The sequence below is a fragment of the Podarcis melisellensis genome (genome assembly GCF_964234715.1).
Source record: "Podarcis melisellensis genome assembly, chromosome: 3".
Lineage (NCBI taxonomy): Eukaryota > Metazoa > Chordata > Lepidosauria > Squamata > Lacertidae > Podarcis > Podarcis melisellensis.
This window is the reverse complement of record NC_138530.1, coordinates 74,605,387-74,632,162: the sequence shown is the minus strand read 5'-3', so window position 1 is coordinate 74,632,162 and position 26,776 is coordinate 74,605,387. Positions and strand designations below refer to the sequence as shown.

General features: G+C 40.0%; 1 protein-coding gene across 2 annotated transcripts in view; it reads right to left on the bottom strand.

The window, feature by feature from the left end:
* Nucleotides 1-26,776, bottom strand: part of ASCC3 (activating signal cointegrator 1 complex subunit 3) — a 213,211-nt gene that overhangs the window by 132,198 nt on the left and 54,237 nt on the right. For both annotated transcript variants that reach the window (XM_081904600.1, XM_081904601.1), the window contains exon 11: nt 7,758-7,922. In XM_081904600.1, coding sequence (XP_081760726.1) covers nt 7,758-7,922 — 165 coding nt within the window. The remainder of the gene's footprint in view (nt 1-7,757; nt 7,923-26,776) is intronic.

Below are 26,776 nucleotides of genomic sequence, written 5' to 3'. Positions count from 1 at the left end.
AAAAGCAACTAATAAATTACCAGAATGAACAAACAAGCAAGCCACATCACTCAGATATCTGCAGTAGGTCCTGATAGGTCTTGCAGTGGACCCAGCACTTATCTACAGAACGTGCTCTCGCTCTCAAACCATGGCACTAAGAACTGTGTGTATGCTCCAGATGGAGAACACTTGCGGTAAGATCTTCAAAGCACGTGGAGTTCAGAACAAAAAGAAGCTGAACAAAGTTGATGATGTTAAAGAACCTAGCGGCATTAAATTTATAAAGCAGAGCAAGGATTTTCTCAGTTCATGTTCAAATCCATTAATTCTGATATTCACTTGAGTGTGCTTATGGAAACTTGGTACTGACTGGTTTAACCTCTATGTAACTTTACTGAAGCTATCTGTTTTCTGAGCCAGTGTTTGAAGACTGGGGTCAAATGGATGGGGGAAGAATAGACTAAAACTGAACACCGAAAAAAAAGAGGTGAGGAGGAGGAACGGCTGTGGTCTGGAGAGGGAGATGTCTGCCTGTGAGTGATTGTATCCATGTGAAACAATAATGAAGGGGCCTTGAGGATATTCCTAGATCCAGCATTGATTCCTAAGTTGTCCGTACAAGTTGTTGCTAGGAGTGGCTTTATCTGTCTTTGGCTAGTAAGGGGGCATTCCCCTTTCAGACAGATCAGATGGATGCATGGTTCTGGATCTCTCAGGCTTGATTACTACAATGCACTTTTCACAGCACTCCCCCCCCCCCCGGCAGTTTTGAAATTTCACCTGGTACAGAATGCTGCTGCATGTTGTCTAAAAGGTGTTGATAAGGTAGAAGGCTTTCCAACCTTTTCTGTCATTGTCAGTTTGCTCCAGGGACCTAACTTACGTATTTCTTTCAAGGGAGAAACTTTTTTGTGTCTGTTTCAAATCTGCATAGGTGTGCTGTTCTTGTGCTTATTGTTTTGTTTTTAAATCTCATGCAAGTCACTTTGAACTGCTGCAAAAGGAGTACAGAAGTAGACAGACAGACAAACAAAGAGAGGCAAAGAACCAACAAGGACTTGTTTTTGATTTTTAAAAAAAGCAATTTAATTTGTACACCAAGTAGTCTGAAAGCAACGCTGTTCCACATTATGATGGTAACACCGAAACGGATTTGAGTCAAAGAGCAATCCTGTCATGATTTATAGGTGTATCTAATTGACAGGTAACTGTAACAGTGTGAGGAAATATGGGAAGCGTATAATTTTTGCAATTACTGAAACTAGTGCATGAAAAAGAAAAGAAGGGTGTAGGCAGTTTTTATGGTTCTTTCCAAAATGTTTTTCAGTGACACCTAATCTTACTGCAAGTAGTTTGAGGGGGAGATCAGTACTATACAGTATTATGAACTGTTCAAAGTAGCTCTCTGCATGTCTTAAAATGGCATCATGGCACTGAATGTGACATTTGAAAAACCAAAAATATATTTTTGAGAAAGATAGTAAGTTCAAATATTAAACAACACTTTTAAGGTTCATCTCCAAAAGCTTTAGATGCCACATAGATAGAAATGTACTAAAAATTTAACATGTGATTATAGCTGCAATACCATGCCGTTGATACTGAATTTACTATGACTGGGAGTGGAAGAATTCTGAAGAGAGATTATGAGGTTAATTGGAGACACGGCTGAATACTTTAATCCCTCATGATGCAAATATACTACCATTGAGTTATTTTAAGGGAATTAGTATTTAGCTAATTGCAGCAAAGATTTGTAAAGCTGAAAAAAGTGGGGTAGTGGCAGGTGAGAGAATGCACCGACCCAACAGATTGGTTCCAGAAGATATGGTCAAAAGCTTTTATGACCCAAGTTTTGTTAAGAGTATACGGAGACAAAACTCACTGAAAATTGAACTTTTCATTATGTATTAGAAGAAGAAGAAGAGTTTGGACTTGATATCCCGCCTTTCACTACCCTTTAAGAAGTCTCAAAGCGGCTAACATTCTCCTTTCCCTTCCTCCCCCACAACAAACCCTCTGTGAGGTGAGTGGGGCTGAGAGACTTCAGAGAAGTGTGACTGGCCCAAGGTCACCCAGCAGCTGCATGTGGAGGAGCGGAGACGCGAACCCGGTTCACCAGATTACGAGTCTACTGCTCTTAACCACTACACCACACTGGCTCTCAATGAATGACAAATTAACAAACTGATGATTAACACCACCAGGTAACGCTTTTAGCATTGCCATGAAAGCTTATTTTTAATTAAAATATATTAAAAGTCTGCATGGTAATGTTTTCTGTCTGCAAATCTTTACTTTGGATTTTGTGAGTACAGCAAATCCTATTTGCCAGTGGTGGGTGAAAGCCCAACACACTTGAACTCAACACTCTTGGGCACACATATACACAGGACAAAGAGCTCCCCACTTTCCAATCATGCCCTCTTTCCACTCATCAAATGATCAATCTGATGAACGGCGAGGAGTCAATTAGCACTCCTCTCAGAGAGCTGAACTACCTCAGCACCATGTATACTTTTTCTTTTTGCAGCATTCAGCAAAACTGGGGGGGGGGGGGAGGGCTGCTTGGCGGGCAGCCTGATCCAGTCTCTGGCTACACACATTGGCCTGAAATCCATGGTACATGGTCAAGTCACATTTCCAAAATCCCCATCCTGTTTCTCCTTTGCATCGCAGCAGCGGGAAGAGCAATTTGCAAGAAAGAGGCGGTGCTTAGCCCATTTCCTATCTGCCACTTACCCCCTACAGTCCTCCATCCCACTGTTTACCCCTCAACCAATCTTCAAAAAAAAAAAAGTTGCTTTCTTGACATTGAAAGAACACATCAGAACTCACTCTCTCTCTCTCTCTCTCTCTCTCTCTCTCTCTCTCTCTCTCTCTCTCTCACACACACACACACACACACACACACACACACCTGTAAGTTAATGGAGACTGACAGATAGGATGGAGGACTGTAATTTTGGAAGACATAGAGATTCAAGTCCTACAACAGAACTATTTGTTACCATTAAGCCTCTATCAGGAAACACCATGCTAAATACTTTTATTCAAGACAAACAACAACAGTGGGAGTCAGGGGATCATAGCCGAGCACCAAATTCCATATCACAAACTGTTATGGGCCTATGCAAGCAGGCATTTCTACAGTTATGACTAAATATTCAGGGTTTAATTATTTATCCATCCTTAACTGCAACAATGTAAAGACACAAAACTGCAATAATGATTAGCATAGAAGTTATGCACAAAAACCAACTGGAAAGCATATGTGCCTTCACTATTCAGAACAAAAATGCATTTGTTACTAGGCAACTACCTAACTGAGTAATGCTATATATGGGTTAATTCTAACAAATGAATTCTGGTGTGTAAAGTACTCTGGCCTCCTGAGCCTCTATTAATAGTAGTCTTAAATCAAACAATAGAGGGAAAACCCACTGAGTGAAGACAACACTCAAAGCTTTGTAACTCTGCAGTATTCTGTGATGGATAAACATCCATACCTATTTTATGAAGCTTTCACATCTGATAGTTAAAAAAGGACAATCAAATTTCTTTTGTACGTGGTGTGAGCGTACCATAACAGAGGTTCCTGTAAATGCCAGATAGAATGCAAGAGAATCCCAACACACATTCAACCAAGCAAAAGTTTTGCATTTTTATTATAGAGCAATTTAAAATTAATTAATTAATTTTATTTTAATGAAATAAATTTCTATATTGCCCTTCACCCAAAGAACACAGGGCAATTTACAATAGAAAAACACAAACATACATACCAAGGATGATAGACAGAGGAAGGGTTAGAATATGTATAGAGAGCATGGGAAATATTCTACTATTATGTCCCATCAGCACAAGGATTTCCATGTGTTCAGTAGGACTCCCTCCCCCATGCCCTCCCCAAACCTGCCCCAGAGAGTTCAGGGAACACCTAGAAAAGACTTAGGGTGGGGTTGGGGGACAAGAAGGTAAAAACATTCCATTGCTGATGCAGAAATCCTTGCACTGATGGAATGATTGCCACAGTGCTACATTGGATTCCACACCAAGGGTTTGCAGCATTTGCACTGAAATTAATACAAATTGAATGTCCTATTTCAATGAGGACACCACCGCTTCTGGGTTTCTTATGGGGTCAACGTCCAGAGACACCTGCTAGCTTTGACAAATTGATCGCTGAATGAGTAATGCAATGAACAGCAGCAACACACCACTAATGAGGGAGAACGCAGGAGAAGTCAAAAAGAGAAGCAGCGTAATAAAGGGACAATGGTGCAGGTGCCTATTCAGAGAATAGAAAACCCTACAAAAAAGTGAATCTATGGGGCTTCAAAGTAGATGTAAATTCTATGATTCTATAATCAGAAGCGTTCGCTGTCTTAACAAAATCGAAGCAATGGAAGGGAAGAGCTAAATGTCTGAGAGAGGAAGGCTTCTGTTTCCACCATTGCTGCTTAACCCCCTACAAATTTTCCCCCTTTCTCAAGGGTAAGATTTGGGAATTGGTGTGGGGTACAGGGGGCTGATGTGGAACTCCTTTGTTCTTATTGCAAGCCTGGACAGAGCTCACCAAAAATGCTGAGTTTTTCTCCCAGACTACTGCAATAGAGTTTAGGAAAAAGAAGCCAATTTCAAACTGAGAAGGGGGGCGGGGGGGGAGAGTGGGTGGTGGGAGACTTTTACCATCACTAATTTAGACAAAATGTCTAAGTCAGAAAAGGTAGTCATCAATGCACCAGCCAAATGATGACCAGAAACTTAGAAATTTAAAGTGCACTAATTTGCTAAGTAGATATTACTGAACTGCATGGTTTTTTATTTAACTTTTTTCTATTTTAAACATTTAAGCATTTTCATCTTACATCCCTGTTATTTTCAGGAATGCACAATTTTAAACATCAAAGCTACAATTAGTTTCAGAAGAGTCTTTTGATGTTGTATCCACAGCATATGAGCAAAGCTCAAAGCCTTTTTCCACTAAAAAAAGTTTTGTCAATTCAATTTAAATATCTTGTAAAAGGAACCTTTAGAATTCACAAAGTGCATAATGTGCATTCGTGTTTTATACCCTTTTAGCTAAGGTCACATCAGCTTTTACCCTGCGAGATATGTAACTTGACCCCTGAGTTGAAGGGACCAAAATCTGAGCTCAGCAAAGCACATCAAAAAGACAGCTATCCTCCAACCCCCAACCATCATCTCATATACTGCTCTAATTCACAGTAGAATGCAAAAAAACCCCCAACCCTTGAGTATTGCCACTCTTCCAATATTTAAACAAAGAATTGCTGAAAATTTTAAGCACCACTTTAGCTAACATCTTCAACCAGAGGATTTCATTTTCACACCTGTGCTATATTCAGTGTATAATGACATTAATGTTTCTTAACCAATGTTTAAATATTGTAAGAGGATTCAACACTTTCTGAGGGTTCCAAGTGTCAAGAACTGTTCAATTTCAAATATGAAATCACAGAACTGAAACTACAGACAGGATTCTGCGGAAGCCCTGCACAACGGGGCTTGATCCCGTCTCTTCTTCTCCTGAGCACCCCCAACGCCCCCCTCCCCAATTTGTAAGAGGGATCAGGAAAACCCCAGAATTGTACATGGCGTAAGGGAATGGATCCAGCTGACAAGCTGCTATGGAACATAACAGTGTAACACTGAATTTCAACCACAGTATTAATACTTCCAGATATTCAACTACAATTCCCATCATCCTTGGACCTTGGGCATATGGGCCAGGAGCAATGGCATTAGCAGTCCAACTATATTTCATATTCTGACAGAGCAAGGATTTACCGTTGCCCAATGGACCTCCACCAACAGAGAGGAGCGCTTAACCCCAGAACAGATTATTGGAAAAAGGGGGGGGGGGTAAAAAGACGGGGAAAGTTGCATTGCACAAGCACAAACTATTGCACTGATGGAACAAGTAAACCGGATACCGCCCTCTGTACAAGACTGCAGGAATCACCCTTTCAATTTTAAATAAGGTCCTATAACTCCAAGATAGGAATAAATTGTCTGCTTCATATTGCCTAGCAAGAGGCATATAGTTTTTTGTTAAAAAATACTTAGGGTACCTAACTCCTGCAAAATTGGCCAAAATCAACAAAAACCATAACAACAAATGTTGGAAATGTAAACTACAAGTGGGAACCTTCTTTCATATGTAGTGGTCGTGCCCCGAAATAAAAAAAATTCTGGGACACGATCTACAAGGAAATGAAAAAATTACTAAAAATCACATTTCACAAAAAAATGGAATCATTCCTTCTTGGGATTCTAACTGACAATATTTCAAAATAAAGATTAAAACTATTTTTTCTATGTAGTGATGGTGGCTAGGGTACTAATAGCCAAGTACTAGAAGAGTGACCATATACCAACTAGAGAAGAATGGCTACAAAAGCTGAGCAAGTACTTGGAACTCGCTAAGTTGACTGAAGCCTTAAGGAATAAGTCAAACAAAATAGTCCAGAAGGAATGGGAATACCTAAATATCTACCTATCGAGTCAAGGTTCAACAACCAAGATTTGGTTGTGTTTAGAATAAACCCGTAAGTAGGAAAATGTCTCCTTATACCAAGACGAGGAATATATTGAAATACAGAGAAATTGCTTTAGTTATAAGAAACATACCACCGTGAGGTCGACGGAAGTCAAAAAACCAAAAGTATAATAAAAAGAGATTCACCCCAGAAGGGTCAGCATCTCTGTAGAGAAATGACATTCTGGGCTGTCTATTCTAGTTACCCTGAGGTATACTTATGTTCTTACTTTTTGCATTTGCTCTGCTTTGCTGTTTTCCGTTTTCTTTTGTTTCTTTTGTCTTCCCCCCTCTCTTTACTCTTCTTTTTTGTATTCAATTGAAATATTTTTATACCGTATTTTTCGCCTTATAGGACGCACTTTTCCCCCTCCAAAAATGAAGGGGAAATGTGTGTGCGTCCTATGGGGCGAATGCAGGCTTTCGCTGAAGCCTGGAGAGCAAGAGGAGTCGGTGCGGAAGCAAGAGGGGTGGGAGACGCAGCTCTCCCACAGCTAGAGGAGAGCTGCCTGCACCCCGAAGCCTGGGGGCACGCTGAGCTCAGCCCCCCCAGGCTTCGGGCATTGCACAGCTCTCTGCAAGCTGTGGGAGGGCTGTGCGAACTTGCGTAGCTCTCCCACAGCTTCCACAGAGCTGCCTGCACCCCGAAGCCTGGGGGCACACTGAGTTCAGCACCCCCAGGCTTCGGGCAGCTCTCCAAAAGATGTGGGAGGGCTGCGCGAAGTTGCGCAGCTCTCCCACAGCTTGTGGAGAGCTGCCTGTTCTGGGGGCTGGGGAAGCTCGGGCTTCCCCCGCCCCAGCCCTGCGCCTGGGGGGGGGGAAATAAATTTTTTTTCTTTATTTCCCCCCAAAAAAACTAGGTGCGCCCTGTGGGCCGGTGTGCCTGTGGGCCGAAAAATACGGTACTTTGTTTCATTTGTATTTGTATAACAATTCAATACAAAAAATACTTATGAGTGTCTTATTTCAGGAATTATGTGAGAGATTTTGAATTATTCCTTATTTTATTCATGTTACCAAAACAGAAAGTTTCCAGATTTACACATTTTCATCCTTACTCTCTCTGTTGTCTTTCACAGCAGCCTTAATTGACAGCTACATGATCTGGAGGTAGCTTAGGCACAATGAAGGAACCAACTAGAATTATTTGTCTTCTCTATGTTCATTCTAATGTTTAATCTGGCAGCTCCAAAAAGAGTTTTGCACATACCTGACGTAAGGTGCGTGCCACTAAACTTTCCAGCACAGGTCCTCTATCTTCATGTAGAAGGTGAACTTCATCAAGAATAAGGAGCTTCACAAGTTGGGAGAGGGCTACATCTCCAACACTCTTCCTTGTCACAACATCCCATTTCTCTGGAGTGGTCACCAGCATCTGACAAAGACAAAAGGAGCAGACACATTTTTATTTATTTTTTACTGTTTTTTAAAAAAAACAAAACAAAACAAACAAAAAGAAATGGCTAATAACAAGTTTGTAAACCAATGAAGACAAGCTTATTCTTGCCAGAGCAGAATTCCACTGCCATTTTGTGTTACAAAGCACCCTGGCCTCAAACCACTTTCCTCTGATCTCATTCTGAGCTATCCAATGTGGCTCTTACCTTTCTACAGTAGGATACTGTAGTGGTGAGTCAGGCCATACATACAGTATACCTACCTCCATTCAAGCACATAAGTAGTATCATCAACACAATCCAAGGACACATTCTAGCCAGGAAAAAGAATTCAAGGAGGGCATGGAGCAGGGTCAGTAAGAGGTATGGCCTGGGGAGACGCCTCGAGGGAGGAATTCAGTCTCCATGCCTTAAGTTTCCCACTTTCCCTTAGCAAAACATTTCAGCTAAAACTTCTGAGTTATTCAAAAGCAGTGTTAGAAACCGAGATATAAAGGCTAGGAGCTAAATGGCACCTTAAACCTAGGTTATGGGGGCAACAACGGAATGTCTAGGCACACTTTTTTATAAGATGAAAATAAATGAACTGCATCTAAAATATCTGTTCATTTTTCACATGGTCTAGTCCTGACCCTGCTCATCCCCCTAATATTCTTAAGAGGGTCTCTTCTCCAGTCTTCAGAAAGTAGCTGGAGGTGGGGAGGCAGAAAAAGGTCCTCCTTTCCTTCCATTTTCCAGTTTTAATCTGAAATCTTAGGCACGGAACTGCATCCACAGCTTAGAAACTGCTTGTTCTAATGAAAGTCCCTGCCACAAAATGCACCTAGATATAAAGACTTATTGGAAAACAAAACTCCAAGGTGGCTCTCACCTATGGAAGCTAAGGCCCGAAAAAGACCCAATATGGAGGCCTACTGGCCAAAATATTGGGAAATATTAGAAAAAGGTGGAGACAATTGGAAATTGCAGAGTTTGGAGAAAATAAAGGATAAAGTGCGAGACTGGTTACATTACGCTCAGATTAAAGAAGTTTTTAAAAATGACAAGAAGTTAGGGTTCCAGGTGGAGAAATCGAAATTGGAAACAGAAATGTTAGAACCAAAGACTAAGGTACTCTCTAGAATGTATAACTTGCTGCTAAAATGGAATACTCAAGATGAAATGGTTAAATCAGCTATGATAAGGTGGGCGCAGGACATTGGGTATAACATCATGTTTGAGGACCGGGAAGGTTGTGGACTACTGGGCTGAACTTTACTGCATGTAATGCTTTGAAAGAAAATGTAATGAAAATGATTTATAGATGGTACATGACCCCAGTCAAACTTGCAAAAATATACCACCTGTCTGATAATAAATGTTGGAAATGTAAAGAAAGTGAAGGAACATTCTTTCACCTCTGGTGGACATGCCCTAAAGTGAAGGCTTTCTGGGAAATGATATATAATGAACTGAAAAAGGTATTTAAGTATACCTTCACTAAGAAACCAGAGGCCTTCCTTCTGGGTATTGTCGGCCAAGGGGTGGTAAAGAAGGACCGAACATTTTTTATGTACGCAACAACAGCAGCAAGGATACTTCTCGCGAAGCACTGGAAAACCCAAGATCTACCCACACTGGAAGAATGGCAGATGCAACTGATAGACTATATGGAACTGGCCAAGATGACTGGCAGAATCCGAGACCTGGGAGAGGAGAGGACGGAAGAAGACTGGAAGAAATTCAAGATTTATTTACAAAAACATTGTAATTTGGTGGAATGTTAAGTAGGTTGCTAAATCAGAAATAATTGAGCACCACTAAACTAGATAGAATTAGGAAGACAAGCGAGACTGAGAAAGTATAAACCTTTTGGAGAACTATTAGATTATAAACTAAGTTTGTGGGACATAAAAATGCAAACAAGACGACAAATTGCTGATAAAAACTTTTAATGAAAATGGGAGCGGGAGACGTGAGGAAGTCCAAAGAAGTTGTGAAAATATGTTATGACATATATTGTATTGTGAATTATTTATGTATTCATATTGAAAACCTTAATAAATATTTTTAAAAAAAATGCACCTAGAACAATGGGAGTTTCGAACACTGTTCAAAAGAGCTTCCTTCACAAATAAGAAGAACTTTGCAGGTAGATTTTAATCTGATTAAACATCCCCCTCAAACAATGCAGATATAAAAGACCACAGCCCCAACTAACTTAAAAACAGCTGAGATCTCTCAGGCTTATTTCTTATCTTAAAAGAACAGCAGCACCAATCCCTGAGAAAGCTGTGCACCTGGAACTTCTCTCACTGATGCATCATGCACTGACCTGCTCAGCTGGCCTTAGCATAGCACTGGAAATCCGGTAGGGAATCTAGCAGTCAAGGCTGTGGCTGGTAGACTGGCAAGTCCCCAGAGGACATTAAGGCCAACAAAACTTCATCACTTAATCAGGAAATTTCCTCCCACCATCCAATATATTTTGCCCTGCAAGGACTACATCTGAATAACGCTTACTGGGCAGTGTGTGTAGTTAAAAGGATGATTGTATCCATAAACTGCTTTAAATATGCCACCATTTCTTGCATTAACACTGCAGGATTAATCATGTCCACCAGAAATTCAGAGTAACTTCCTAGATGTTCACTGCCTGGCACTTATTGCTGAGATTTGAGAGAAGTTATCTGTTGTATATTTGCATCCCTGTAGTAGAAGTGATAAATCACCAAACTGGAAATAATAAATCTGAGGTTTCAAGGACATGCAAAAAACATTACCTTCCTCGTTCTTTAATAAATTCAAGAACTACCTTATAAATGGGAACAATTCTAATCAGGCTTCAGCTACTATACAGAAGGTACAGCTTTAGATGTTAAAAAAAGGAGGCAAATTCTCATGTAACTTAAAGGGGAAAAAATATAATGAGCTTTTGTTTATTAGCTAATTTAGGACTGAATTTTTCTTGCTACACTTGAAAATGGTGCCTACTGGTTAAATAATTTATTCAATGTGGCCTTTATAATAGCAATACCTTTCCCAACCTGGTGCTCTCCACATGCTTTGGAGTACAACTTCCAGAGTTGCCAATGGTGAGATGTTTTTATTGTTTCATTACTTGTTGTTTGCTGCCCTGGGCTCCTTTGGGAGGAAGGGCCTGATATAACTGTTTTGCTAGTCAGCATACTGAAACGGAACATGGACACTCTATTATTCACTACCTATTGTTAATAGTCATTGATAGCTTCCCTTATGTAACTGGCTAACTTTTAAAGAAAATTTTTCCATCACATATTTTGTAGTAGAAGACTATGTAACTTGGTACTACTTTTTTGTTTCTGTTGTTGCCTTCTGCCAACCAATGTGAATGGATGTCCTGAAAGTTCAACTTCTAATGAAGTTGGTGTGTGTATGCTTGCACACAGGCACACACACAATTATACAAATCTTTCACATTATCACTCTACTGAAACCTAAGCATCTAATGTATTTACTGATACAACTGGGAGGGTTATTTAAACATGGTCAAATTTTAAAACAAGCTTTAGTACAATCAGCTAAGTCTAAATGTTGTTTAAAAGGTGCAACGTGTGTTAATTTTTCATCCAGGATCCTGTAAAATGCAATGTGTATCTTTCTCCACACACAAGCATATGCAAGTGCACAGTCACCTATACTACTAAATGCTATACTATACCTATACTACTTTTACCTTTATACTGCTAAAGGTGGTAGTGGTTATTGTTTTGTTTGTTACCGTGTTATGTATTTTTTTGTTTTTATATTGCAACCTGCCTTGTGATCCTTGGATAAAAGTGTGGTATAGACATTTAATGAAAAAAATAAATATAAATTTAAATTAGGAAACAAATAAATCTAAGGAAACCAGTTGGAGTTGCCCTACGTTCTCTTTTAAATGTGTAGGCTGATCTAAATGAATCTATACAAAACAGAACCAGTGTGTGTGTGTGTGTGTGTGTGTGTGTGTGTGTGTGTGTGTTTCAAAAATAGAAGACAGCTAATAAATCTCTATGCCTATGCTATGTAACCTAATAAAACATTTATAGATGCTGCAACACTCTATATGTGGAAATAGAGGCAGAAATCTTCAGTTTTTGTCCACTTGTCAGGCAAATCCCTCTTTATCCAAACGAACCTTACTGAAAGTACTGTCAGTGTCCTTATAGCCACGCCAGCTAACAATCTACCCTGACAATAGCTAACAATCTTGCTAAGATAGCTAACAACTTCCAAGAGGCATAAGATTCTTAGAGCTATTCTGCATTGGTGCTTTGGCTATGGTTGGATTCCAGGGATGGTTTGAAGGGACTTCAAAGTCAGAGTCAGACCACCGGTCAATTTAGCTGAGTTTTGTTTAACTGATTAGCAGCAGCTCATCCAGATTTCAAAGCACTTTTCCTAGTCCTACCTGCAAAGATTGGAACGGGGAGCATGTGCTCCATCACCGAACTTTGACCCTTCCCTATTAAATGCGGAAGTTTAATGCAGTAGAGAATGTGGTTTCCAATTATGTTAACTTTTAGACTGACTCGCCTTGAGAAAATGAGAATAGCTAGTGACAAAAGAACAAATCAAAAGCCGAAAGCTACAGGCCAGCAGTCATAGCTAGTCAATTGTCCCTGCATCTCTCACAAGCAAGGGAAAGGGAATCATCCCCCGTCACCAGCATCTGGTTGCCTGATGTGGAAAAAGATGGACATGTTAGTCACATTAGACTCAGAGAATCGCAACAATACACTGTGTACAGGGAAGATACTGGCTTCTAAGTCTTTGTATGTAATGATGGCGGCCTTTAATGAACACACTCTAACTCATGGCGGCCTTTAATGAACACACTCTAACTCCAAATAGTGAGTGTACAACCAGCATTTATAAAATGCCATCATACCACTACAGATGTAACTTATTACCACTTTGAAATGAGCCATGTCAACCACGAAAATTAGCAGCTGTAATTTTCATAGAACATTAATTAGCAAACTGTGATGAAATATATTTAGCAAGGCATATTAAGAATTTAAAGGTGTGAAATGCTACAAACGCAAGCTACTTAGCTAATTTGCCAAAGCTAAACTGGTACTGCTGCGATCACACACTTTCTTGTACCACAGCCCTGCTGTCACAATTTAAAATAAAACAGATGCATATTTTCTTCTTCTTCAGTTTTAAAGCATTTAGACACATTCGGCGCTAAGCGTAAAGCTCTTTTACGGCTGCATGTTGTAATTAAAAGTTGCTGATGGCACTCTAAATAACGACGTGAATTAAATGCGGAGTTCTGTATATTGTTATTCTGAAGACAGTGTGAACACATTGAGCACAGCTGCTGAGCAGTCTCCAGCATTGAATTTCAATAGGACTCTGACACAAACACCATTTAAACAAACTGAGGGAGAAAAACAGTGCCAGTGTCTGATGGACTGGACCCAAAGTTAGAAGAACAGTGCATGTCTTGCTAGACAATGCTGTTCGTTTTCAGATTTATGACTAAGAATTTAGGCTCCTGTGAGGAAAGGAGAACAAACAGTCCGAAGATTTCCTCCTCTAAGTGCAGTTGTGTGAGTTGTTTCATCTCTGAGGCAAGACGAGTAGTTTACTGCTCATCTTGCCTAGAATTCTAACACTGTAACCCAATTGCTTTGTAGCACTAAGTGCCAAGGCATGGGGTGGATGAATGAGGGGCTGTTTGTTCCTCCCCTCCATTTGCTGCATAGGATAGTTGGAAAGGAGATTTGGGCAAGAGCAGGTGTGGCTAACATGCAGCCATCCAGATGCTGTTTGAATCCAATGCCTATCAGTCCCAGCAAGTATGGCCAATAGTCAGGGATAATGGGAGGCGTGCCGAGGAGAAGGAAAAATATATAAAGTCTGAAGAAGGGCCTTTTAAGCTTCAAACAGTTTAGAATTAGATTTAAAACGCTGAGCTTCCAAAAGTGGGATATTGATTATGGTTGTAAGATACACTTTTCAGGTTACCTTCCCCAACCCACCCTCAGGATATGGTAAACCAGGGATAGGGAATTTATGGCCCTCCAGTTGTTAGACTAAAACTTGCACCATTCCTAAGCTCTGGAAATGCTGCCTTAGAGATAATGGGAGCTGTGAGTCCAACATCTGGAGGGCCACATGTTTCCCATCCCTGTGACAAACTGTTAGGTCTTAAGTTCTTGACTGAGTAAATACGTTTCTACGTACTTGGGCAAGTCCTCAAAGTATTCGGAAATCTCTACATTCTCTTTCCAATTCAACTGTCTTTCCGGTATTCTACCCATTGGATTAACCAGAGGTATTGAGCTTTTTTGGGGGAAGGATGAGCCAAAGTTGATGAGCTTTTGGGGGGAGAGAGCCAAAGTTGTTGAGCTTTAGGGGGAGGTAGAGCCAATGTGATTGGGATCGAACAGGGACACCCCGCGATTGACCTGTTGGACATCCCTGATCTAGGCAATACAACTGGGGCAAAATGAGCAGTACAGTGAAGCTGGGTATATAGATTGTCCATGGGAAGCGCACATTTCTATGCCACTAGCCCACGCTGGGTTGGGATAATCATAATTAGTTTTGCCAGTGACGATGGCAAGCTTCACAGATAGTCATAGCATATTCAGTTCGTGACACTGGAAAACCATTTCATTTTTAAAGGAGTTTTAGAATACCTTTCTACAGCCGTGTTTTCTATTCTCAGTGAGCAGCACTGCAAAGAGTTTTCATTTATATCACTATTACACCACTTCAGTTCTCTCCGCACAGAAACAGCCAGGAAATAAAGTGTCACATTTGGTTAATGAATTGAAACTCATGCAAGACATTTCAATCTGGTTTTCGTATTAGGGCATGGCCAAATAGAAATGGGCTAACTGTCAATATTTTGACTGTCAACTTACATTTCTCCCTGTCCATGTAATTTCTTCCCACACCCTCTTCAGTGGTGCCCAGATTAGTATTAGGAACTACTCCAGAACTAGTTCCATCACTGGGTAAGCACAGAATAAATGCGTGCAGAAGTCCAAAACCGCTGGTCAATTAAAAAATTAATATCAGCTAACAAAAGTGCAACATTTAATACTTTGGATACAGATATTTAGGTTCCAATCCTATGTCGTGTTACCTGGGATTGAGTCCCATTGAATGAGGTGGGACTTTCTTCTCAGTATACACAGGATTGCAATGCAACAAAAAAGTATTGTAAAGGCTGCTATTGCTATGCTAAACCTTTGCTCGTTTCCACCCGCTCCCCTGCCCCCAAGAATGCATTAACGGGAAGCATGTCACAAAAAAGCAAACCTAACTTGGCACACTGTCAGGACAACCTAGTGCTATAGTGCAACGGAAGCATGACCAATACCCATTCCCCAAAATGGGAACTTTTTTGGCATGAAAAGTTACAGTCTTTCTGTAAAAAGCTATGGATCATGCACAGATTGCTACAGATTCTACATGACCATCTAGAAAGTCTGAGGATGCAAATCAACTGGACTGCAGGAGCGCACATGACCATCCCAGTATATTCAAGAGCAAAAATAAGCCTGATAGCACACTGAAGTTGTCTTTGCAGGACTCCTAAAATTTCACTTAGTAACTACAAAATTCCTATATCCCATCTGGCCAAATTACAATAAAGTGTTAAAATCATCATAAAGTTACTAATGAATTAAAATAAGTGAAAAACATCACCCTTATAAAAGCAGCATCCAGATACAGATCAACTGGAGTTAAAAAGTTAAAACCCCAGTGAAATTAAAAATGCATTCACCTCATGGTAGAAAGGCACCAGATTGCCAGGCTAGCATTCTCTGGGGAGAGTAATTTTAGAGCTGGGCATCAGCACAGAAAAGGCCTTCTCCCAAGTAGCCACCTGCCACATTTCAGATAGAGGGGGAGCCCACAAAAGAATACCTTGTGAAGTACAATGTGCTCTTAATGGCTCTCTCCTGGTTAATCTAACAGCTGTATTCTGAATGGATCACTGAGACCAGCTATCTCTGTTCGAGCTGGAAAAAGTTGTTCCATGTCACTGAACATGTAACATGCTCACAGTAACATTACGACAGAAATATTTTTTAAAACAAAAACGAAAAAGGTGCTGAAGCTCTCTTCATCCAGATATCCACATAAAACCAGAAGTCAGGGAAGATGCTCACCCTCAATTTAAACTCATCAGTACAGAAAAAACCATGTCAAGATAACGGAGGATAGCCGAGTTTTCTTGTGACATCTCAACTATTGCATGCCAGAAGTGGGTGAGACCAGAAACTGTGGTGGATGTAGAACTAGAATAGTAAAGATGGTAACAAAATGTGACTCTGCTGAAGATGCATAGTTGTTTAACTGGGTATAAGCTTTAATAGTTTACCAACCAATTAAACTTGCATCTATATTTGTATAATAATCAGCAAACATATCCAAAGATAAAAGGACATAAGGGAGCAGAAAGGAGAAAGTGCAAAGAAGGAAGGATAAGATGGGGGAAAGTCATCAGAATAAAGCATATTATGGTATACTGATAAAAAGCAGCATCAAAACAGTATTCCAGTACATTTTTCTAGGGTAAGTCTGTCTACACAAAGCACATTTTTAGCCTCCAGAACAAAAGAGGAGGAACAGCTTGTGTGCTTTGTGAAATCCAACACTTGTATTGTAAAATACATAATTAGCTTCTCAGTCTGCAAGTTTAAATAATGATTTAAATGTTTTAAACAGGAGAGAAATTCCATATTATTATCCTACTTTCTTTGCTCTAATTCATTTCACTAATCATGGTTATATCAACTCCAATACTCCAGTGTCAGCTTTGACTGATGCCAATAAGCTCCTTAATCAGGTATGACAACTTTCAGCTAGCGTGCCTCATTAGCACACAGCAATCCTGTTCATAATTTTCTCTTTCCCCCCACATTTCATTGCCCATTTTAACAGGCGATTCTGTCACAGTGTGAGGTATAAATCAGGCATGGGGAACATCCAGGCTGCAGGCCAGATTAGGGCCATAAGCCACACACACCTGATGTCATGCAGAGTTTCAGGTATGGCACAGGCATGACCCCCCTGCTGAAAGTGAGGTATGCAGGTACCACCAATCAATAGCACCTTCAAAACCCTTGTGCCTTTGGGGGGGCAGGACTAATTTTTATTAGTTTTCCAATATTTCTCCAATAATAGCTAAATTATAAAATTATTACAAAACCCTTGTGCCTTTGCCTGCACAACTTTATTTCAAACCATGTGACAATGTTCACCTACTGAAATGGCTCATGGGAGTTAAGGGAGGTGAGGATCTGTCCCTCTGGCTAGATCAGATTCCCTACCCCTGTGTAGTGAAAGCTGATTGACAATTTGTTAAGAAAATATTCAATTCTGAAATATGAAAAAAATTGTGATGTAAAGCAAAATGAAACAAAAACCAAGTGTTTTCCTTTTCCTGTACATCACAGGGACCTGACTGATTGTGATGGAACACACGCACAGCTAAGAAATCCTACCATCCTATTATTCTGCCTTCACAGAGGGGATTGCTTACATCTAGGAAATGCATTCGGGCTTTCTAGCATGGTAGCTTATTGGCGGCTACATAGTGCAATTAAGTCTCCATCACATACTCTTCCTTCATTCTCTAGGGAGGAAGAGAATGTTTGTACTATGACCATGTTAGACTATTTGTCTCGCTCAGGCAGAGTGCTTCTCCATTGCCTGCTAACTTACTCTTTCAACCAGGAGAACAGGGTTGAACTTAAAAATATTCTGCATTAACAGCACATGCTCTGCTACTAAGATGCAGTCCCAACCCACTGCTTTATTTCAGACCTAAGTTCTAGTACACAGAGTCAAACTACATGTTGCAAGACAATCATAGCGATCCAACCCCCCTGCTTGTAATGGGATGGGAGTGTGTTGGGGATGGGGAAATATCTGCAATAAAGGATTGGCAGATATGTAAAATGCTTAACTGTTTTTAGTCAGTTTAGTCAGTTTTGTTTGTTTGTGCCAACTGAGTTCAGAAATGCAAATTAAGCCCAGCTGGAGGATGAGCCTCTGAGAGCTAATTTCAGAGGAGACTTGGCAAGTGTAGGAGGGATTAAGCACTACCTTTTCCTGATCTGCCCCTAAAAACTCTGCCTCCACCCTGCCTGTGAATTTTATTATTTCAGCAAATGTGAACTAAGGGTCTCTTCCTTTGCATGCTGCAACATATGCAGGGAAAATAGTCCCTCTGCTTTCCCTCATCTTCTCCATAATGTAACATATGAATTAGCTCTATGGTTCTTTCATTCTCAAATATGACCTACTCATTCTTCATTAGAGACAAATCAGTGACGGGGATTCATTCCTGCAACATTACACCATTCCCAAAAAACGAAGACCTCAAAGCCTTGGAAAATCAAACTGCTGTTGTTGTTTTTTTAAAAAAACCAACAACAATTCAGCAGATACACTCAAAACAAAATCAAAATACCTAAACAAAGGCAAAACTTGTGCAAGCAAAACAAGTGCCTCAGGGTTATATTCAGTTGGTATCGGTTAGCTGACAGAATGTTATTTGATTCAGCATATTTGATTCAGGCTTGGGTCAGAAGGACAGGGATCAAGGTGATCATTGGTGCTTTCTCCAAAAAACCTCTGCTCTCAATAGCTTGGGGACACTTCAGAACAGCAGGGAGATGATGCAGAAGATCACCTTCATCCTTGCTGCTGCTGCTGCTTTGATTCAGCAGAGTCTTCCATCAAGACCTTCTGAAAGCAAAGAAATGGCAGGAGGATGCAATCTGCAGAAACAGTGTTTAGACTACTTAGCTTTATAGAGGCTTTAGTTTCCCGATCAAAATTAAAAGATTGCTGATTTCCCTAACTGCAAGTTGGTCAAACAGGGACTAAAATCACGCTGGGAAAATAGCGTTTTACTTTTAAGGCTTTTAGCATCTGAGAGGTAAAGATTAACTTGTGCGTTTCAATTAAGCAGCTGAAGTAAATTCAATCTGATGGCTACTGAATTGGCAAACAAAATTATTCTGCATGAATTTCAAAAGCAAGCCCTGTACACTAAACTGTTATAAAGTCATTTTGCATGCACTGATACTATGGTTATATATATAATACCTAATTTGTTCTTCATTTCTGCTTTTAGATTAAATGTTAAGTACTATTGGATTCCTCGGTGTTGTTTCTTATTCTATATAATCATCACACTAAAAGACAGAATGTTTTTGTTTTTAAGAAAAAGAACAAAAAGAAAGCAAGCATTCCTGTGTTCCTCCACTTCCATTTTGCCATCCCTCCCCTACTCTCCACATTTCTCACCATTCAAATCCATTTCTCTGCTCAAGAATATTCACTCAACAAGCACAGCTGTTATTCTGAAATCTTTACAGCTAAATCAAAGATAATTGGACTTCAGAGTACTTTTAAATTGTAGCCTAGGAAAAGAATCTAGCTTAATGCATCATTTGCATTACCTATAAAGACTGCTTTTCTATCCTTTTAAATTTATAGTGCTTTTTGTATGGGGGGAGCACAAAAGAGTTATACAGTAGTTTTACAGATATGTGGATTTCTTTGCACAAAAGGGTTTTATGAGAAGCTATTAAATCTTGCAAAAGTAAAAAAAAAAATCAATAACCAACTCTGGGAATTCTACAATGTTTAAAGTTATTAATACAAGTAATGAAATATTTCTCATAAGTGGGTCCTATTTGTTTTATGTATGTTGTAAAAATCATATTTGCACTCAACACACAGTAAAAAGGGTCATCATTTGGTGAGATTTTTAAAAAACCATAATGCAATCAAGCATTAACAGATTCACAAAGCAATTATATAAAGGGAAATTAGTAAAGCTTTATTGTTATAGCAGTTTAAAATGATACAAATCATTATACCCAGTGTTTGCCTGAAAAAACAAATAATGTAATGTTGTAATTCTGGCATGAAGTTGCACACAATATCACCACTTTGCCACAGCAGTCAGTATACCATATCCTAAGCAGTTAACACATGAGCATAGAAAGCCCTGCAGCTGTACTGTTAGATATTCCACATCTGTCTCTGTAAAAATATTATTAATAAGTCTATTAGTAACAAGTCGGCCATTTATTAAACAAGCACTAATTGCAATCATATCTGGCAAAACATTGCAAGGAGGGCAGCTAGTTATTATTGTTGCTACTTTTCAAGGAGGAAAAAGGAATTCTGCCTTTAAATGCTTTCCACTAGCACCCAGAGCACTGAACTGCAAGCCACTTTGTGCGACTCTGCAAATGATCGCCAGAATGAGCATCTTTTGGTCCACAGGACAGGTGGTCTGCTATTCCTCTTCTCATCTTGCTCTTCTGCTTCATTTCCCACCAGATGACGAGCCCTCTTGGGGCAAGGTCTCTCTCTTTTTTATGTGGAAAGCAGAACAGGTTTTAGAAATTCAAATTGAAGTTTGAGATAGTAAGCAGTTACAAGAGAAAAGGCTTCAAAGTGAAAAAACATTTTAAAACTTTGTGAGGCAGGTGCACTTGCTAAATAGCTTATTCAAAGCATTGCCAGTGGTTGACATCTGCAGTCTCAATGCTGTGTTGTGGAGGGCAATAGGAAATCACCGCTCTGATTTCCCAAATCCTGCAGCAATCCTACAGCAGCACCATGCAAAAAGCATGACAAGGACCATTTGTAAGCCAGAGATAATAGAATCGTGAATTTTGAAGTAAAAAGTTTTCCCAGCATCTTCCTAAGGGTTCTCTTTCCATTTATGAAGCCTGACTCTGAAAAAAATAACCTTAACAGATTTTGATTTTGCATTAATATAAACATTTAATAAGATTTCAAAAATAAACAAATACTCATCGGACAATGGTATGTCACTTCAAAATGCTTGCCTGCATGAATAAAGGCAAGACTATTAGTGTGTTATCATCACGTTTTACGAATATTAAATCAGATCTAAAACTGACTAGGTAAACTTTAAGAGCAGGGATGGGGCGCTATTCAGATGATGTTGGACTTCCAGCACTCATCAGCTGCAGTCAGCATGGCCAGTAATGCGGGTGACAGATGTAGTTCAGAAATATTCAGAAGACCACACATTCCTCATTCCTGATTTAGGGGAAGTGTCACTAATTTAATCTAATGTACTGTGCATTTTATTTGAAATTCACCCTGAATTCACTATAAACATTCTTTCAACCAACGTGGAGATGAAGAAAAGGTGGATGAAAGGTTTGTAGGCAAAAACATTGTTAGCTTGGGCTATACTGAATTGAAAAGTAAAACATTTCACTTTTTTTTATTTTACAAAACATTAGCTCTTCTACAGCATCATATATTGGATTAACAACTACAAGAATTAAGAAACACATTTTGTTCACCTGCAGGTGACACTGTTGGACCAGTCCATGAAAACACATAAGCAACAAGCAGTAAATATTCCTTTTCAGCGTGCTCAACTATTTTGGATTGATGAGGAAACCAAAGAAAAACATTATTTCTTATTTTTTATGTTAGCCCTTTAAAGTTGTACAACAATAAACCTCAGCATAGATATTAATTTAACTATTTCATTTTTAGGCCTACTAACACTGATTTTTTTCAGACAGTGAGTAAAATAAATGGAAGAGTGTGCATACTTGAAACTAAATCTTCTAAGCAAAAAGCCTGCTTCAATCAACCAGAACATATATAGTTTTGAAATAAAAAAGCCTTTATTCTAAAAGGGGATTAAACAATTTTGTCATTTAAAAAATAGGAGAGGGTTCACAAGGAAATGAGGCAGAATGAAATCAACATACTTTAAAAAAGGAAAGTCATTTTTTGGCAATATTAAATTTAAATTACCATTAGTAATTTAAAAATAATAAAATATATACTACCTTTCCCAAAATTCAAGGCGCCTTACTCTGCTCTTATTTAGCACTTACTGAACGTTCACAAAACAAAAAAAATTCCTTCCAGTAGCACCTTAAAGACCAACTAAGTTAGTTCTTGGTATGAGCTTTCGTGTGCATGCACACTTCTTCAGATACACTTCTTCAGATATCTGAAGAAGTGTGCATGCACACGAAAGCTCATACCAAGAACTAACTTAGTTGGTCTTTAAGGTGCTACTGGAAGGAATTTTTTTTGTTTTGACTATGGCAGACCAACACGGCTACCTATCTGTAACTGAACGTTCACACTTCTTTGTACAAATCACCTCCCTTCCTTCTATTGTCCCAGTCCAAATTAGAACCCCTTGGCTGCCACCATTTAAAAGGAGGAGAAGGAATGCAGTTGTGGCCACAAACCTAACACACCATCTAGCTGGGTTTTGAGCAGCATTAGAAATTAGTTGCATGTTACAACGGGCTAATTAGGAGAACGAGCACATGTGCAGAATGGTACGGATGATTGTTTTGCAAAGTGCTTACTTGAATACGTTGGTAACTAGTAATCTGCCATCATCACCTGTTAGTATGTCACAAGCAGGAACCTTGAAAGCTGCCTTATATTAGGCCTGTCTACCTGTCCATAGGAACCAGTACAGTGGTACCTCGGGTTAAGAACTTAATTCGTTCTGGAGGTCCGTTCTTAACCTGAAACTGTTCTTAACCTGAGGTACCACTTTAGCTAATGGGGTCTCCTGCTGCCGCACAATTTCTGTTCTCATCCTGAAGCAAAGTTCTTAATCCGAAGTACTATTTCTGGGTTAGCGGAGTCTGTAACCTGAAGCGTCTGTAACCCGAGGTACCACTGTACTGCCTGTTAGGACTGTCAGTGGTTCTCCAAGTTCTAGTCAATCCTCTTGCCTTGAGATGCCATGGACTGTACCTGGGACCGGCTGCAACGGAATGCATGCGCTCTACCACTTAGCTGTCTAGGTATAATGGTATTCCATATGACAAAGCGATACAGAAAACCCACAAAGGGTGCATGCAGAGGGTAGAACTCAGCACAGTGGGGCATGAGTGTGGGGAATGAGGTCCAGTCACACAATAAGACTTCCTCCTCTTGCCCCTCACACCACCTAAAACTGTTCTGGGTTTCCCCTCAAACCCCCAGAACATTTTTTTTTGGGGGGGGAGGACGGGCGGGAAGAGAGAGGGAGAAAGTTAGGTTGTGCAAGCAGACCTCATTTTGTGCATGGAACATCTAGTTGAATCTTGCCTCGAGCTCTTTGTGCAATGAATCAAGCATAAAAATGTTTAGATGTTGTGGTTTGAATGACATCTGGCAGAAGCTTTGTGAGAAGATGGGATGGACAAGGGAGTAGATAGTCTTGGAGTTCTGCCCTAAAGACTGGGGGCAGGATTCCCCATATGTGTTCCATGAGCATAAGGCATGCTGGATCTGCTTGCACAATGGGACTTTCATGCCGTCCTCCCCCTCACCCCCTGAAATAGCCAATAGGGGGCCCGGAAGAACCTCCAGAACAGCATGAAGGGGGAGGAGAGAGGGGATCATTCTATCTGGCAAGCTGCAATGCTTGGACAGATGGAAGGTTCATAAGAGCACTGCTGAATTCCTCCCAAAATATACAATCAAGTGGGATGTAACACTTTATTCTGGGGCACATAAACCACTCTACTATAAAGATGAATCCATAAAGGGAGAACAGAGTGTGAAATAAGGAAGACTTCAGATTATAAAAATGATTGCATATGAAAAGGATGTTCAGCTCCCTATAGAGAGCTAGACGTTTTTCCTAAGTATCTTCAGCCTCGAACACCACTACCAACCTTTGGGTACATTGTGCTACATTTGAAAAAAGACAAAGACATTTTTATATTTCCATTTGTAGTTCGTTTAAGGGGGGACAAGAATCTAATTTTAAATAGGGCATGCCTTTCTACCTTGTGAATAAAAGAAATTACTTTCAGCATAGCTGTGCCACTGAGAAATGCTGCAAGAGATTTATCAGCAAAGGAACAAGGCTTCCTCTTTATTAGCAATAGCTTCTTGATGTATTCTGGTATTGCTACAGGTCCCTGCCCAAATGTCGATCAAAGGCAAATATTCTGATCCCGAAGCTCTGTGGGTGGGCAAAATGCTCAGCATTAGTTTTTTTCTCCATCTAGTTATGACGGAAGAAAATACAAGTATTATAACAACTGCTTTTTCTTTTCAGATGTAACATTTTTAATGGGGAAACTTTTCTCGGTAATGTCGGGGTCTTCAGAGAACCTACCGTGATTCCAGCTGCTCCTATTTGTGTTCAAAAGCCATTATTCCAAAAGGTCTCACATGTAAAAAAAATAAGCTGGTCCTAAAAACAGCAAACATTAAGAAACCAGGCTACCCCAGTTGTACTGTCCTCACTATGACAGTGCAGAGTTGTGATGCTGATGAGTGGAATAATTTTGTGTGTGTGTGTGTGTGTGTGTGTGTGTGTGTGAATATGTGTGATATATGTCTATAGTATTTTAATTAAAACAGACCTTTAATACTAGAAAAGGATACCCACAGACTCCACAAAGTGTCTGTTCAGCGTATCACCCAGTTATGAAGGCTGCACATCAGTGGTACTGGGCTTCTCTCTTTCATTCCGCCATTAAAAAAAAAGGTGGGTTTTTTTTTAGTTTTTTTTACTGCCAGGTGGTAGGTAGAAAAGGGGTGAGGAATCACAGAGTATAAATTAAAGAAGAGGTGAGCCATGGGAGGATACACATATCTGGCTCCATCTCGTGTAGCATTTAGGAACCAATGGCCCTTTAAAAATTGCAAGTGAAGCAGCAGTCATCAGGAGAAGGAATGTCAGAGTGAGCAGAACAGCAGCTGGGCAACCAACAACCTGAGTAATTAGCAATTCCAAATGGAGACTATACTGACTGAACATGCAGAGATTTTGTCACACGTGCTTAATAACTAAAATTAAAATAAATAATAAAATTATTATAATCACAATTATTGAATTTCCAGAAGTGAAGCCATGTTTGTCTGTTTCAGTTTAAGTTATAATGCATTTGTTAGACTTTAAAGTGCAACAAAAATACTCTTAGTGTTACATTATATACTAGCAGGGAGTGCCCAGTCCTGCATAGTATTCTTAAAAACAGAAAATATTGTGATTTTTAAGTGGGCAGTGCACTTTGTGAGTTTGAACCAATCACGTCAAAAATCAGGTAAAATCAAGAGTCACCTTTTGGTCTGCCATCTTGGTTCAAAATGGCACCTGATACTCAAACATTATGGGAAACTGCTGTGCACACCTGTGGAAGCCCTCGTGTCAAGTTTGGTGATGATATCCTGAGAGGCAGATAAGCCTATGCCAAAAAACAGGCCAAACAAAAATGGGAGTTGTGCCAAAAACTGTTCTCTCTGACAAAGGCAGGAAGACACCTCGGAAGTGAGGAATTCTAGCCCTTCCCCACACACTTTTGCTTACCTAAAGCTGGTTGTCGCTCTCCCCTTGAAGGGAAAAACTGCATTGTTCCCTCTCCTGTCAGGATCATTTGCCACTGGACAGAAAAGCCATCATAGCTGAAGTGTCTGAAGTCCATCAGCGGACAAACCCATCAGGGTGCTAATCCATACAGCTCAAAAAGTCCTGATATCATTTGCCACCCTCAGGGCTACTTGCTCTGTTCAGCTGTGACACGTCTGTTGTCTGCTTCACTTCTTTCTACTGCACTGTCATCACAAAAGCAATCCATCTACTAATCTTTGAAATGGCAATCTGCTTGCCCCCTCCAAGCTATTTCCCCATTCCAGAAAAGCAACACTGCACGCGTAACTGGAGAAGTGCCCACTTCACTGAAATATTAGCTTACATAAACAAGTTGTATTTTTGCAAAGTAATAAACCAGTTATATGTAGGAGTTGTGCTACCGACTCTCATTATGGATTTATTAACGTCTCTTTCTCAGAGTTTCCAATATTACCTAACATAATAAACCACATCAACATCTGTCTCACAAGTGTGCTTACCACAAATCTGGTTAAAATAGACATTAATGCTGCTCAGATCTTTACAGAAAACCTCTATAAAGGAGCTTCAGGAAACTAATTCGCCCACGCCACCTTTTCTAGTATGTGGGGAGACAATATGTAAACAGACAGTCCCTGCTGGGTTCTGCTGTGCACAAAAAACTGTGAGTGAACAAAGGCAGCCACATCGACTTAAAGTGTCTGTTCACCATAATAGATTTTTGTGCACCCACGTATCCACTGCATGTGGCACTTTTCCAGTTACTGGAATTGGGCTCTTCTTGCTTATCCAGAGCTCTGTGTGCACATCCCAGACCCTACATCTGAGCCTAGAGTTTCTGGTTTAGGGCTAGAAATCAGAGCTGGCGTAAAAAAAGATAAGAGACATTTTGAAAACACTTAAGTGCTTCAAATACACAGTTCCGTTGCAACAATCCTTACAAAACTCCTTTAACTAGGTCAGTATTAAATCCCTATGTTGCGTATGGAGGCTGGGGTGGGTAGGTTGTCGACAACGTGTGTGTTTAATTTGTGCGATTTCAGCTGGCCAGCTGCCAAACATGTAAAGCTGGGATTGAGCAAGTTAACCAAATGCAAGTTGCAAGTTGACCTGTACACAAATAGTTAGATAACAATTCAGTATCTGTTTGAAGGAAAGAAACAGAAAGGCTGCAGAGAGATAAGAACAGGGTATACATAACAGCACAGTGCCCCTTATGACTGACATGACTGACATCACCCAAATAAACTGGCCCACATCTTAAAATGAGTTTCTGCTCTCTGTCCTGTCACTGATTAAAAACTCAGGTGATACTTAGGGTCTTCTCAGAGATGGTGCCACAGTTTTGCAAAACCCTCTTTGGTGAAATTTAACAAGCTCTCTCCTGTCTCACTTTCAGCCAGAGTGCTAAGATGATGGTGATGATGATGATGATTTAGACATGCTTTCAGCATG